This window comes from Anser brachyrhynchus (assembly GCF_964034855.1).
Source record: "Anser brachyrhynchus genome assembly, chromosome: 1".
In the NCBI taxonomy this organism is placed as follows: domain Eukaryota; kingdom Metazoa; phylum Chordata; class Aves; order Anseriformes; family Anatidae; genus Anser; species Anser brachyrhynchus.
Window position 1 is genome coordinate 194,865,338 of NC_137694.1, and position 16,012 is coordinate 194,881,349.

The 16,012-nt window shown below is 39.8% G+C and overlaps 1 protein-coding gene across 1 annotated transcript in view; it reads right to left on the reverse strand.

Moving 5' to 3' along the window:
- Positions 1-4,431: 4,431 nt before the first annotated feature.
- Positions 4,432-16,012, reverse strand: part of CUL5 (cullin 5) — a 33,023-nt gene continuing 21,442 nt past the window's right edge. Inside the window, exons 12-19 of the mRNA XM_080580522.1 lie at positions 14,618-14,750; positions 13,958-14,089; positions 13,203-13,326; positions 12,267-12,442; positions 11,987-12,148; positions 11,169-11,287; positions 9,716-9,839; positions 4,432-8,115 (exon numbers count right to left, since the gene is read on the reverse strand). Of these exons, the coding sequence (XP_080436648.1) occupies positions 7,921-8,115; positions 9,716-9,839; positions 11,169-11,287; positions 11,987-12,148; positions 12,267-12,442; positions 13,203-13,326; positions 13,958-14,089; positions 14,618-14,750 (1,165 nt within the window). The 3' untranslated portion in view covers positions 4,432-7,920. The remainder of the gene's footprint in view (positions 8,116-9,715; positions 9,840-11,168; positions 11,288-11,986; positions 12,149-12,266; positions 12,443-13,202; positions 13,327-13,957; positions 14,090-14,617; positions 14,751-16,012) is intronic.

Here is a 16,012-nt window from a genome sequence, read left to right on the forward strand (position 1 = left end):
AGGATTCAAATGGGTGCTATTTCCTCCAAGCTCCCATTCTCACTATAACCACCGTCTCAGCCTCTACTAGTTTATTTCTGCAGTTTTATGACTCCACGTAACTGAGCACATAGACGGTGTGCTGCAATACCCCCAGGGCCCTCTGTGCTTCGTTAATCCCCAAAGGATTAACAATGCTGTTACCACATCCCACCACCTGACTCCTCTGCCTACTCCTGAGCGTGAAGTCCTGCAGATCTCCCTCCCACCATCCACCCCCTGGTGTCTCAGGTTTCCCTCCTGCTCTGCACACCCCAGCACCAGGCACACCAGCCCCGGCTGCCTCTGAGCCTCTGTGCTGCCATGTTTGCAGCTCTCACACTTCTTCTTGCTTTACAGCAAAACAGTGGCATATTCATTTCAAGCATCTTGGTAACAACCAAGCACGATGCAAATCTTGCTGAGTTTTTTCCCTGTTTTTTTGGAGACTATTTATCTGAGGTGAGGCATTTTAATAATTTCTCATTTTCCCAACTCCGCAGGGAGGTCACCCTGGCCGAATGTTGTGGCTGCCTGCCAGCTGGGCACCCAGTCTGTTCCTCGCTCTCCCTTTGCCAGAGCTCACTGGGATCCTGCCAACTATGCCAAACGTCATGCACTGGGGCCAGGTTCACATCACCCCAGCTGGAACGGTGTTTGGACTCCCAAACATATTGATTAAAGCGATAGGACACAAGGGAAAAGCTCAAACTGCACCAGAGGAGGTTTAGATTAGAAGCCAGGAAGGATTTACTTAATAGGAAGGGTGGTTAGGCACTGGGATGGGCCACCAGGGAGGTGGGAAGTCACCTTCCCTGGAAGAATCTAAGAACCGTGTGGATGTGGTGCTTAGGCACAGGACTTAGTGGTGGACTTAGTGTTAGGCGATGGTTGGACTCGATGATCTTGAAGGTCTTTTCCAACCTAAATGAATCTATGACTCTAAAATGCCGTTTATTGGAGCTCCCTTAAGAACGAAAGATGGTACTATAGATAAGTAACAGTCCTGTCAGATGGTGGAAACCCCGAGGTGTGCAACATCGCACACAGCTCCAGTCAGAGCATGGTCTGTGGTGCAGATCCCATCACGGAGAGGTTCCCCCAGGCCTTCAGGGCTCTTACAGGATTTTCAAAGAATAAAACTGTTCTAGACACAACCTCTCCAGTCAAACAAAAGGATTCTCAGGAGAACATGCTGCTTCCCTTTAAGATAACGACAAGAACATGAGGTGGTGTAATTCCCAGTCCACGCGGGAGCTCCTACAGGTTCCTTCATCACAATCAGGCAGCTGAACTTTTCCTGTAGCCAAGGGGAATGTGCAGCACAGGCCAGGCGGCCAAGCTGCACCTGAGGTACAGCACAACACAGGCTTGTGGCTTCTCAGGTTAGCTGGTACGTGGACAACCACCCCTTTGATGCACCGTGGTCTCCTGCTTAGAAGGTTGCTGAAATGTGACAATCAAACATACAAAGCATCACAGCTCTGGCCCACAGGGTAGTTTATCAATTTTCAGTGATATAAGTATTAGCTCTATGGACATTTGGAACATACAACATAGCTCTATATTGAAATTATTTTATTGTTTTGCATTTTTAAGTCTCCAACAAGAGGACAGGTGTTCTTGAAGTAACATTTGTCCAAGTTAGTCTCAAGCTGCAGAAGAACTCCACCAGATATAGAAGCTAGGTAAAGAAAATAGAAACATCTCCTCCCCAGAGTATACATTTCAGGAGATGAAGCTCCTACCACAGCATAAAAACTACAGCAAGAACTCTTTTAAAGGATCAAACAGAAACGCTTCGAAGCCAGCATTCCCTCACGCACACGTGTGCCTGGGGATGCAGCAGGGCGCAGTCCTCCCAGTGGTTTGGGCTGCACTTTCCCCTAGGAAGCGGGAAGGTAAATAAACGGAGTTTATTTACAGCAGCTGTGCCCTGACCCCATGCCAAGTTATGGGATGATGGCCACACACACCAGCAGAGGAGGACGCTGCAGGGGGAGGAGGGAAGAGATCCTTTTGCGTGTGGCACGTCTCTCTTTCCACAAGGCGGAAGCCATGGAGATGCCTTTAGGGGATGGTGGGCACTGACAAGGGTGCTCTGCTGGGTGCTCCCCAACATTTTACATTTTTGGTCCTGGGATCCTCACACATCTTCCTCTTCCTTGTCCTCCTCCCTCCCCTTGCAGCTGTTGCTTCCTCAGATATTTTTTTTTAGGATAATTCACATTTCAAAGAATTCAAGAAGAGACTTCAACAAGGACTGCAGCGGAATATCACCCCTACGGCCACTGATTGAGGCTGAGCAGAAGAGTCACAATGCTTTCTCTGGGCTTCCCAACCATCTACCTGCTGTCCAGCAATAATAGAGGGGTATATCCTTGCCTTTAGTATTTGTTTATGGACTTACACATGAATTTACCCAGCCTGTTTCCAGGGCAAGCTGGGGATGCAGGTAGCAAGTCCTGGCGTAGCGTTTTAAAGCAAGCTGCTGATTTTTATCAGATACCCAACAGTGCTGATGCTACAGGACTCTGAAAATAGTTTTGCCCTACTCTCTGCCACTCAGCTTTTGTAAACCTCAGTCACATGCACGCTTGAATTCTCCCAGCCAAAGCCCTCGCTTCCCCAGTTCCATGACAACTAGCTATCCTTGCCCCTGCTTGGTGTGGAAGCCTGTCAAAAGCTTCTGGCAACACGCAAGGCCCCTGGCACCAAGTCTGGCTGCAGTGACTGTTGACATGCCACGGACAGCAGTTTTTCCATGCCCAGTGGTTCTTCCACGCCCCCGTGCCCCCAGAACTATGGCTGAACAGCATCGGGGCCAGGGGGGCTTGCAGGCATCAAGCATACCTGCTTAGTACAGTAACTCCTACACAGTACCTACCTTGATCCAAGTTCCTCCCACTACTTGCTACAAGACCTGCAGGTGTGCCAATTTCCTTTTTTCTTTAGTAGTAGACATCAAAAGATAGCAAAGCCTGAGCTGTACACACATCACGTTAGACCATGGTCTTAAAAATGGGAAAAGCGTACATAAAAAACAATAGTGCACTCCCTCCTTTAATTCTTTTACCATCACTTCTCACCAACAGCATCTGTAATATACTAATTTCACAGCTTCTATTTGTCACTTTTCAGTGTTTTAGATGACTGACAGCAACCAGTGCGCCCTCTTCCTTCTCTTGGGAGATAAGATTTGCTGTGACCATGCCCCAGGTCAGCAGATGGAAGCAGCGGACAACACACCACCAACCCTTCTCTCTTACAGGTTTCAGATCACTCGTGGGACGTGGTGCACAGCATCCAGCTCAAGTTACACAGTGGATCTCCATCACTAAAACAACCGAAAATGAAAAGCAAACGAAAAATGAAAGAAAGAAAGAAAGCCCCATTCCTAGTTCAGTAGGAGAATGAAGCAGGTTTAAAACCTTTCATATTTAGGCCACTGCTTCTGGCTAAGCTGTGATCAATTTGAACTGGTAGGAGCTGATTCAGCCAAGCAACTGCTGTGATAATTGGCTTATTTCTTGAGAACGACTTCACCTAGAAGACCACTGTTGTGAAAGGCGACATTTTGCCCTAAGAGTGAAGAAAAAAAAAAAGTTTAGAAATAATGGCAACATGCTATGAAAGCTCTACCTACACAACCTGCCAGTTTGAACATTACCATGTGCACTCAGTCACTCAAAAATACTACTTATTCCACACAAATAATTCTAGTATTTGCCTATACCAGAAAGCACAAAACATTACGTTTAATTGGTGCACTTAAAGAAAAAAGGAGTTGAAATGTAAGAAAAAATTTTCACATTAGAAGACAAGGACAATTGGAGAAGAAAAGCCATTGCAGTAGAAGCGCTCCTGTGGGCAATCAGCGGCTCCCACACCTCTGTTTGCTTAGTGCAGTTCGGGCACCTGATGGTCCCACCAATCTGGCAACGACACCAGTAATTTTCCGAGATGCTCATTTTAAGTAACTGCAGAGACACGTGAACCAAAATATTTGATATTTTTGTAATTTTGGCAATTACATCCCAGTAACTTACACGGAGACATAACCATTTTAAAAAATACCCTAAAGTCAGGCACCCCAAGCCACTTTTGGCATGGCAGGCGTTGACAAATTCAAATTGCAAGACTTACAGCTCATCTCTAAATAGAATTTGGAAAACTGAAATAACTCTATGTATATCCTCAAGTACTTGAAAATCACAACTAAAAAGGAATTAAGTCTTTTAGCCCCCCCCCCCCTTTTTTTTTGTTTTAAATTTTAAATTTACTCTGATCACAAGACTTTGGGACTTGCAATCTGGCAAATTTCATATAATGGTATTTTTTCAGGAGCAGTACCCGAACTAGACTTAAACAATTTTGCAGGGGAAAGAGACCAAAATATCTTGCTAAAAGGAGTAGTCTTTTATATTACATTTTTTATTTTGCAAGAAAATAAATTATACAACTTAAAAAATAAAATTCAAAAATTAAGCAGTACATCAAAATAGTTCAGCTGGACTGCCATACAGAAACTACCACCATTCAAAATTGTACAGCATTATTATCTTGGTAGTGGCACACATTCAAAATTGTAAATACCATACGTAGATAGATATTACAACTCAGGAACTCAAGTTTGCTCAACACTCCAGACTACATATAGTGTATATGACAGGAAAGCTTTCATGTATTGTTTATTTCACAAATGTGACCTCAAAGAATTACAAAGATAGCATCCCAGTCATTTAGATGAAAATAGAAAACAGTTTGAGTTTAAGATAGCAAATCTTTCTGTAAAACTATCAAATCTTTTTGCCAATTGTATTTTTAAAATTTGCACTTTACAGGACAATGGCATCCCAATGCAAATCAATGCAACATGTGAACATTCAGAACACTTATATCAAGTTTAAAAAGGTGAAAACAAGAAAGTCACATTTTCTCTTGGAAATGTAATTGCATTACAGTCAGAACAAATGAAAGATGAACAAAAATAGGAGCTAGGGACACCAACTGTGGAAAGAGGAAAATGGAAGACTTCAGAATTGAAACTGAGATACTCATCACGTTGTTGGGACAGAGAAAGTTTTAACAGTATTTTTTAATTAAACCCATTACGAGTGATTTTTTCCCCCCTCTCCTACAACAGATTTTTTTCCGTAGCTATTCACCGTGGCAGTGTGTGTGGCAACATGTTTTTCAGATGCAGCACCTCTTTAAGCAAGGTCTTTGGACATGTATATTCATAGCTAAAAACTGCAGCCTTAAAAGTGCGTTGTTGCCATATTGCAAGTGAAGAATAGTTCATTTTCATTGAGATCTGAACTCTGCCCTCCCCAAAAGAACAGTTTACCCCAGGTATCTCCCTGTGCCCCAGGTGATCCTAGTTTTAAGTGCATATTGGTGAACGTGACCTGATGAAGGATGCTAAATGAGATTCTGCATCTTTAACAAATTTGCTGGTGTGATTCTCAGATTTAATAAAAAAACCCGACATCCATCTTCGGTATATATTTGAAGAAAAATGACCATGTCATAGGCACATTACCAATTGTATTTCCACATTCCAGGAGTTGAGAAGTATATAGATAGCATTTAGGTTACACTATTTCATATTTATTAGTTGAGGGAAGATGTAGGTCATTAGCTTTCAGCAACCTGTTGCTTTCTGCATACTCTCTGCCTTCCTGAACAGTTGTATCTGAGATGGAGCCCACCAACTTCTCTCTCAAATCTTAATCAATGGCTTCTGATTTAGCATTATCCCCTTTACAGCTCCTTCTGTGTGACAATTTCATACCTGTTCTTCAACGGTTAAGGGCTGGAGTTCCTTATGTTGAAAAGAACGTGCTCAGACCGTCATGCTTTAGAGCTCTGGGTTGTCAGTTTCCCTCCAACAATCCCAAGTGAGCATTTATTACTTGTAATTTAAGTTACAAATACTGAAAGTCTTGTAGCACAAGGCTTTTATTAGAATTTTGTTTTCTAATATTCCAAGAGTTTAAGTGGTTAACTACACAGAGCACCACTTGCTTTTGATTCTCAACAGCAACACCATTGGGGAACATAAGAGATGCAATATTTTTAAACAGCATCTACTTGTGAGTATCAGTAAAAACATGTAACATAAGCTGTGGGATTTCAATCAATTGTAATTTACCAGGTCTTGATTTCTCCCCATCTCTTCTTGTTCATGAAACCCTCACTACTGCAAACTTCTTAGGCAAACAGATGTCCAAGTACACACTGTTCTTAGGCAGTCCCATTGGCATTTCCATTACTAACAGCACGCAGCCTCTTTAAGGGGGCAAACAGCCATTCTTGTAGTGAGTTCACTTTCAAACCACTCTTATTATATCCTTTACTGCAACCATGTTAAATAAATCTCTTCCTCTATCTTATTAGAAGGCTTTTCTTTTTGACTAAAGTTAATTATATCCTCTACCCCCTTTCAATCATCAGAGAAGACAAGACCTTTAGATGTTGTACTTGAACTGATAAGAAAAAAAAAAATCGCACACTTGCAATTTATATAAGAATATTCATACATAACTGAGTAAAGCTCAACTTACCTTTTGTCCCAAGACAGGCACTCTGCTCCAGTGATTCTTATTATAAGTCCAGTACATGCTGGGACATTTCAGAGTAGCAGAGAGGCAGGCATTGCCAAACAACTACTTAAGATGATTGAAAATAGAAGAGGTAACATTAAAAAGTTGAAAATCCTGATGTGTATTTGGCACTCTCTCTGCATACGCTAAACAAGGTATTTTTCCTTAGCTTTTTACCATTTTCACCAGAATTGTATTTCCCATCCTGCCAGTTCCAAAATAAAAAGCAGAGGGTTTGTTTTTTATATAAAGGCGTTGACTTTCAAGGAACAAAACCAGTCAAATTCGATTATATATGTATCGAAGGTTAGAGTTACCAATGAGGAATTAATACAGGGATCTTCGAGTGCTATCCTTTTTCCAGGGGATTTGTGCATCAATTACTATTTAATGCATTCAGATATATGTAGTCATACTTAAACATTTGGAATACAAATATTAAATGTACAAGGAAATACACTTAATATTTCTGTTCACTATAATAGAACCACCCATGAAAACTGTTTTTAGAGTGAAGTATCATTCAAGAATGCTTTACCTTCTCAAAAACGATTGTACCAAATCACCTGTCCAAATAATGTAAAGTAACCAATAATGTATATCCACTTCTTTACAGCAATTTAAAAACAATGATCTCTTGCTTAAGGAAAAATATCACCCATGAGTTGGAATTAGTTTTGTGTCACTAATGTGTCAAATATTAAAATCCAGTTACTAGATTGAAGCACTGCTCTAGCCAACAGATTTTAACTGTAACAAATACATATCAGTTTGTGAGGCATGTGTGTCTCTCAAATGTTATTACATAAAAAGGATCAGAGGTGGACAGTACATTACTCTGTTGATCCAAAACACAAAAGTGAAAGTGCTACTTCTAGTCCTAATCGCATTAAAAAAAAAAAAACACAACAAAAACCAAAACAAAACTAATAGCAGTTCCTCAGTGCATGAATATTTGAATATTTTTTCCTTGTGCAAGTACTGGTCATCTAAAAACCCAAACCTGTATTCTTCCCAGTGGGTGTAAATCAAATCTACTTTTAAAAGTTCACAATGGGCTCTTCATGAATGCAAGTTTCCCACAAAACAGCATGCTGTTAAAAGTGTGCAACATGAAGGGAATGCCATCATGCTAGCTGAATGAGATTGGCAAAATATAGTCCTCTTTAAGGTAAGGCAGGGATTTTAATACGTAATGAAAGTCAAAACAAGTCCTTCTGCAGCACAAACTGTTGCAGCTGTCTGTCCAAGCACCCTTCCATTTATGTTTTCAGCATCTCACAGAGTCCTTAAATTATGCCATATATATGAAGGTGTTGATATCCGACTCATCTCTTCTGATATATTTGTGCTCTATAAGCCATTCAATTTGCTCTTTTATCATTTTCTTTTGTGGCAAGAACATGTTTTTCAATATTTCTACCAGTTCAGTCTGAAGCTGGGCATTAGTAATTTTCTTCCGCATTTTCATTATTTGGATGATAGCCTCCTGGTGGGGAACAAGAGAAAAAAAATTGAAATATCTGGTGGAAGTAACAAAGCGAACACGTCATTAACAGTTGGCTCCTGGTTAAGGCAAGGCAGCAAAGAAATGTATATTTTTCCTAAAACATCAAATATAAAAGTTATTTGCCATCATAAATACTGCACTTAAGACATTCCCCGGTTAAAACAAGGCAGTGCCAACATCTGTTCTGGCTTATATATTTTTCAAGTGAGGGCCAAATCTTAACCCACTTGAAAAGAAACTCTCCAAACACAGTGTTTCTTTCTTTCACCTTTGTGAATTATAACCAGTTTCCCAAGTAGGCCATCATGATTAGACTTTAAACACTAGAATAAAACAGTAGAAAGATCTCCTGGAAGTTTCTGTTCCCCTAGTCTTATAAGAGGGAACAAAGTAAAATAAAACCAAGAATGCTGAAAAAAAAATGTAAGAACATTTTTTACTTGCAAGGTCAAACAACAGAGTTCATTACCTTTTAAGTTGTGGCCAAGAACTTGACAAAACTCAAACCAAAGAAGTACACAAAAGGCTTGTTTAGGACATGTTAAAAACATGTTTAAAGTTACAAATCCATGAAGCATACAGCTTTGAATTTGCCAGCAATCAAGCACTAAGTGTAAGTCACATTCTTCTGCTGTATTCCTTGGCCAAAGTAGATACCAAACTGTCTTTGCATGAGAAGTATGACAACTCCAGTCAAAGGTGAATCTACTGTTGCTTTTTATATCTAGTGTTAGTCACTAAAACCTGTAATGGTCATTCACCTGTCCTACATTCTCTGAGCAGAAGTCACCATTTCCAGGGTGACTTGAGATACACCTTGTGAATACTTTGTGAAATGCGAGTTTGGTGTCAAAGTGACATTCACAAGGAGTTCTTATTTGATAAGCACAACTAGGCATTAATCCTTCGGCTGAAAGAATGTCCAGGATGCTAAGTCAGGTGACAGTTTATAACTTGGCTGGCTTGGAGTCTAATCTGACTGATCAGAAGAAACCTGCAATTTGGAGGTAAAATGGGATTTTGAGACTCCATCGCAAGTAACGACGGGATGCCCTCCCCCAAATCAGTTGCTGAGAATTGTCAGCTCAAAAGGTTTGACACGATACCTGACTGAGAAAGGACAATCCACCACAAAGCAGTCTGTACAGGCAAGATGCAATTACAAACTTTCCCTCTAAAGAGGTCTCTCAGAAAGCCATACTGCTATCAGGAAAGAGGGATCCCATCTCTGAGATGAGTAGTCAAAGAGATCTGAATATACGCTTCGTGTTGGTGGCCCAGGTAAATCAACCTTACCCATCACTACACAGTTATGCCTTCACTACTTGCTTAATAGCTGCTCTGTCCTGATTAATATTATAATCTGTTGCATTAGAACAGGAGGCTTACAAGTACACAAGCACACGCACACACAAAATCTGCTATTCACAAAGTATCAAAAGCACGTAGCAGAAGTAAGAGCCAGTAGGATCCAGAAGCATTCATTTCATACATCAACGTTCAAATGTGGACAACATGCAGTAGCAGTAATACAACAAAAGAAATAAGGTTATTTTATATTCCTCTGACATTTACTAACCTGGGTTCTTAATATTCTTAGCTGGACTATTCCTTCATTTTCCTCTTCTCGCATTCTCTCTGTAGTAAGTTGCAATCGACCGATCAAATTTATCTTGCCCCTTTTCTGAACTTTAGCGTTTTTTCTGAAAAAGTTGTATTGTATAAAAAATAAGGCAAAAATACATTTTCAGTTAAGGAATTCCTATTAAACTTAAATTACAGCAGCAAGGAGTACCATCATATATCAGATATTTATAGGCTATTAGCATTGCACGAGTGGGATAGCCAGCTGACAAATCAGAATTCAATGCCAACTCCTTCATGAAAAAAAGGAAAAAACTAACATGAATATACTACCGTTACAAAAAAAAAATCACAGTTGAAACTGACAGTGTCCAAAATTGAAAAGTTACCAGCGCTATTTTAAAGAATAGATTTCCAGAGAAATATATTTCACTTTAATTATATAAAACTAGGGTTCTTCAAAGGAGATCTTACAACAGAGTTCAGAAAATGGGACCAGTTCATTACATCACAAGAACTGTCTGTATGGCATTAAAAAAAAAAAAAGAGAAAAAACAGACCATAACAAACATAACAAAAAAGCTCATGGTATTCTTCAGCAGTCACCCCCAAAATTTCTGTGCAGCCTGACTCTTCTGTCATGTGCTTGCATCATTTCCCAAAGCTTGTGATCCTGACGACATGAACAAACCATCGTGGCCCTGGGCAAAAGGGCAAGAAACAAAGCCCCAAGAGCAGCAGATTTGTCACCTCTCTCTCTGCACAGATCCAGATGTCCAGCTGCTACTGAGTACGAGGACCTGAACTCAAGTTACTAGCAAGGAGCCAGTTCTAATTGTAGTTATTGATAATGAAGAGAAGCAAAAATCAATATAAAAGAGGCTGTATATATTCTCTCCATACTACTGTGTGCTTTGAAGGATTTCAAAGCACCAGTAGAAGAGCACTGCAGTTCTCACTGAAATGAAGACACTCCTCTCTCATGGAAGTCACACCAAAACGCCCCGCTTTTGACAGCATACCAGAATATTACGCAGTTCCATTTCCTTTACCTTAAAACTCTGCTTTTGGAACTGCGTGTGTTTGGGGGTGTTCTGCATGGAAGCACTCGGGTTCTGCTTACATGCTGTTCTTTCTATATGGAATCTCATGGGTTCATTAGTAACAGCAAGATAGAGCCTCACATTTTGCACCTCTTCCCTAGGTGTTTAAGAAGTCTAACTTCACAGAAATCAGAACTATACAAACGCTTGTCTGAAGGAGCCGCTGGAGGTCATCTGGTTCAACCACCTATTTGAAGCACGACTACCACTAAAACTGAAGTGAGGATAGGATAGCAAAGCCTGTGTCTAGCTGAATCTTGAAAACTTCCAAGGATGAAGGTTAAGGTGAATTCCCTTAATCATAAAATAGCACATTGTTATTTTCATTTTCAAACATCATCTTACATTAAACTGAACTCCTGGTTCACCGAGAAGAGGGTTCCTTCTGTAAAGTCTTTGGGTGAATTGACTTGAGGTTCATACAATAAAACCTGACGTTTCAGCTTTGGAAATGCTACAAGAGACTACAGAGAAAAAGGGGGGAAAAAAAGAATGAAAATAAAACACCAGACTTTCTAAATGGAAACAAGTTACTATTTAAGAACATTGTTCACCACTGTGCAGACTGTAATGGAGGAACCATGTAGCCTTGTTTGGAGCTGCTAGGGGGCAACACAAAGATACTAGTAAAACCAGAAAGGGGCCATATTTCAGAAAGAGATTTGGTAAACCGAGTTAGCATAAGTAAAATAACACAAAGTAAAATGCACAAACTCATGGCTACAGAGTAGCTTGTGGTATTAAGTCTCATTTACATGATTTCTCTTTTTATTTGTGAGCTAAATTATTATAAGTCTGATAGAGCAAACACTGACGTTATTTTTAAGCAACATACATTTATCGAGTGATAGTGAGTTCCTAGAATTAAACCAGTCCTGCTCCATAAACCACAATCACAGCTGTGTGCTTTAGGCAGTATACGGTCAGAAAGGTTTTGCTGTTTTCAAAAGCTTAAAATATGTAACTCTGAGAATATAGAGCATGTTAATGTAAAGGCTGTGTGTGCTCAACAGTAGTGCAAGGAGCCAGCATTACAACGGATTAATTAGCAAGGAAGGCGTCCACATTTCAAAGTGTTATCTGATAGCGCTTTAAAAATACTTATCCAGTACTCCGGAGTACAAAAATTGGGAAGAAATCTGTTTCAAGAGAAAGGGAAATACCCATAAAGTCCTCCTAAGTTCTGCATCAGGGAGTTCAGTTGCCAGTTTAAGATTTTCAAAGCTGATCTTCTCTCTGGGTCTTTGGTTCCATGCAAACAGCACAGCTAGCTGAAATGTTGTTACCTCCAAGTCATACTGGCCAACCTCGTTCTTAAATGTTATCTGTGAACAGAATGGCAAACGTGTTTATAAGCCTTTCTGAATAAGAAGCTTTCTTGCTATTATAAACACACAGAACACGCAGTCATTGAGACTGAAGCAACAAAAACTGGACACTTACAATTCCGTTGGACATGAGGTGGTGCCAGTGCAGTTTTCTACCACTGTGATTCTTTTTATAAAACTCTTCAACTTCTGGGATGAGATCTTCTAATTCCGTGGGCAGCGAGACAAATACTTTTTCAGAACTACGGGACCAGGCACCAGCATTTAAAATTTTAATATTCACAGAGTCAGCTGTAAGACAATACTGGGTTAGATGCATCTGCAGGTGTAACAGACAAACAGAATGCATTTTTGTCTACTCTTAATACAATTATGAAGGAGTAACTTTTCAGAAATTAGCGGGGTGCCTAACTATTTAAACATTAATGTACTCTATTTATGGACCACTGGCTTTCTGCCAGCAATGCTGACTGAAACCTCTGCTTTTCTGGCTTGCCTCTGCAGAGCTCCTTACGCACTGATGCAGATTTATAGCTGATGTCTGTAAGCACTACTTAAGGCTTTTCAGCAGTGACAGGTCCAAACCTCGATGTTCCCCAGCCTCTCTCTCATCAGTGAAATTTAATCTCAGAAATGTCATCTGAACTCTTAACAGCGTGCATCCGTCTCTCCCACCAGCAGGTAAGGAAGAGCACAGCATGAAGCACTCGCGAAGAATGATGAGGACATGAAAGAAGGGGGTAGTTAAGGCATTCAGCTGGTTGAAACTGATTCAAATCTTGCTTGGAATTTAGCTACAATTAGCTAGGGAGTCTGTATCTACAAGATTGCTAATAGTGAGAAAAACACAGAAACTACCAGAATAATATAGCTCAAGTGTCAACTGTAAGAGAAAGCAGAGTCTACACAGAGTGCAGACATTCCAATCTAGGGGGTAGCAGTGCCCCAAAGACTATGTTCAACCTGCAGTTGATGTAATTTTTAACTCAAGACTCAGAATTATTTTCCCGCAAGAGAAATTAAAAACAGCAAATCACTTGGAAAACAATACCTGGTAAAGCAAGTTTATTATTTTTGTGCATTTCTTTGAAGGCCTGGTTCAAGTCTTCAGATACTTTGATATCTTGAAACATTCTAGCCAACTTGTTTACATAGTCTGCTGGCATACCTACTTCCTGTATAAACAAACAGAACACTAAACTATGACATAGACAGCTAAGAACAAAAAGCTTCAGTTTTAAAATAACAAACTAAAAAAATGAAAAGCAGTAAAGTACACTGATAGCACCACCTTATTACAACAAGCAGCAATGTAATATAAAGGTCTTTTTTGTATGGACTGCAAGCTGTTACCCCTTACGGGCATATGTTGATTCTTTTTAAAAAATCCAGGTGCTTAAGAACATATGCATGCATTAAGGAATCAGTTAATTAAAGCATGCAAATAATATTCAAATGTACATAAAGTTTCACAATTAGGCCACCAGTCTTAAATAATTTACATACCTAAACAACAAGTATGCTGCATTTTGCTCATTTGCATACGGAAAATATGAAGGTAATCATATGTGAAATATTTTAAAATCTGTCATTGTCACTATTAGGATCAACATTTCTCTTAGGAAAGAAAGCTAAACTGTTTAACTCCCACAAAGTATCATAATAAAATTGAAGCGTAAGAAGATGAAAGTAGCCTGTGATTTAAAACAGAACTCACCTCAGCAAGAAGGATATCTAAGTCTAAGAGTGGGAATTAATAGAAGCAACAGGAATAACCAAACAAAAGAAAGTCATCAGGCTACTTACTCTGAGCCACTCCACCATATTCTCCTCAATTTCACTGTCAGCTGATATATCTAATATCAGGCGTCGTGTTAAGTGAGCTTTGTGATATCGCATGAAAACATCTTTATTCTGTACATATTTAAGTACCAAAAGCTGTCAAGAAAGATTTTAATATGCACTGTTAATCTCACAAGTCTCTAAATGCCCATCTCATGCCTTTGTGGACTAAGAAGCAGGAAAAGGCTACCTGAGATTGCCTTAAGAGGAGCTGTACTATTCTATATCATATCATAGCCATCAGCTACGAATCTTTTATAACATCACACCTCTGATTTCTTCATTTGTCAGCCATCAAGGAACTTCTTTTAAATCAGAGAAGACATTAACAACTGGCATGAAAACGTATCCTGTATAATTTTCTATATTAACATTCGTTACCGTAACACTAGTTTGATATAGGCAATAATTTAGCATATTCAATTTTGTGATCTGACAACACAGAGACATGAAACACTGCATGGTTAACAAGTTATAAACACTCACACTTCATGATATAAGAAACTCCTTTCCCAACTGTTACACTTCGCATAGCTTTTTGAAGATCAAGACCTCCACCCACATAAGGAAATAAACAACTACATACATTCAAGACTAATCAAATAGAAGAAAGCAAGAACGTACCACTTCTTTAAGCTTTGCTTCAATTTCTTCAGAGGTTAGTTTTTTGCTTAGTGGTGTTTTTCTTAGCAACATGTCACAGTAATTAGCAAGAAGCTCAGGGCATTTGGATTCCGGCTGTGTTTTCAATCCAACACTAAATAAAAGAACAACAAACACATCTTCAAACTGAAGAGAATCCTGCTATTCTGGAGTAGTTGCACTGTTAACAAGACAGATCACTCTTTCCTGATCCCTTGGCAGGGAGCTTGGTGGAGAATTCATACCCTTGTTATGCTAATGAAAAATTAAGGACAACTCCCTTTTCTTCTTAGAAGAATAAATATTGTTTAACATTTTCAGACAGCTTCTACAGCTTGATCACTCCAACTGCTTTTAATTTTAGAACTCTGTCTATGACTACATTCAAACTGTAGCTTTAAGCAACTAAATATTGCACAGCAGTGAGCATTCCAGTAAAGAATCAACAAATACCATTGCGAAATGTCTCACTCATCTTGCCCGTGTGGTCTCTTGACAAGTCTCAAGAACAACTTCCTGCACTGCACTTCTCAGAAGGCAAAACCTGACACACCTAGCACCTAGTAACATGGTCAAATTACAACAGGCAGAAAGAACAGGCTAACAACTGGGAAACTAAAAAAGCCGAACAAGAAGATGCTACAGTAGACAGACTCTTCAGTAATAGACAGTTCTTCAAAAGGCCTGCAAGCACAGGGTTGTGTTCTGAACCCGCGTCTAGGCTGTTGACTAAAATAGTGCCGATAACCAATCCTACTCCTAAAGTCAGGTGGCACCCCCTGGTTGCCAGTCTCAAATTGTTAGGGCCAGCACTCTGTAAAAGGTTCTCTAGGAGAAACAAAGGCAGTGAGCAAGATTACAGGTAAGATGCTGTGGGGATGCTCATGAATCCAGTGCTCTTCCTCATTCTCTCACCCTTGCTTGTCACCTAGAGTAGACGGCTGTGAAAACTCTTCAGAGAACTCATCCTTTTTAGTTCATGCAGCAGCTTGCAGGCTGGCGTCTGCTGCTTAAGACCACCTGCAGTAAAAGCAGATCTCTAATCTTTTGTTTATTACATGGCAGAGCCGTTATTTAATCAATGGGTTCTGACATATTTCTGAATAGCAGTCTTCAAGATTCTGACAACACAAAAAAAAACCAACTAAATTCTTAAACTGAACTTAATGGCACAGATTAGGCAGGATTAAATTTAATTTAATTAAAACATACTGTGTATGTGGGCAACTCGAAGGAGCTTGCAAGGAAGAATACTGGACAGAAGACCATTGCCATCATGGTGGTCTTTAAGAGATTGCTAGGCAGGTTTATTTTTAGGATTGAAAAGCAGTTTTAATGTGGTATTGATTTGCATATTCCCATGGGAAATTTAAACAT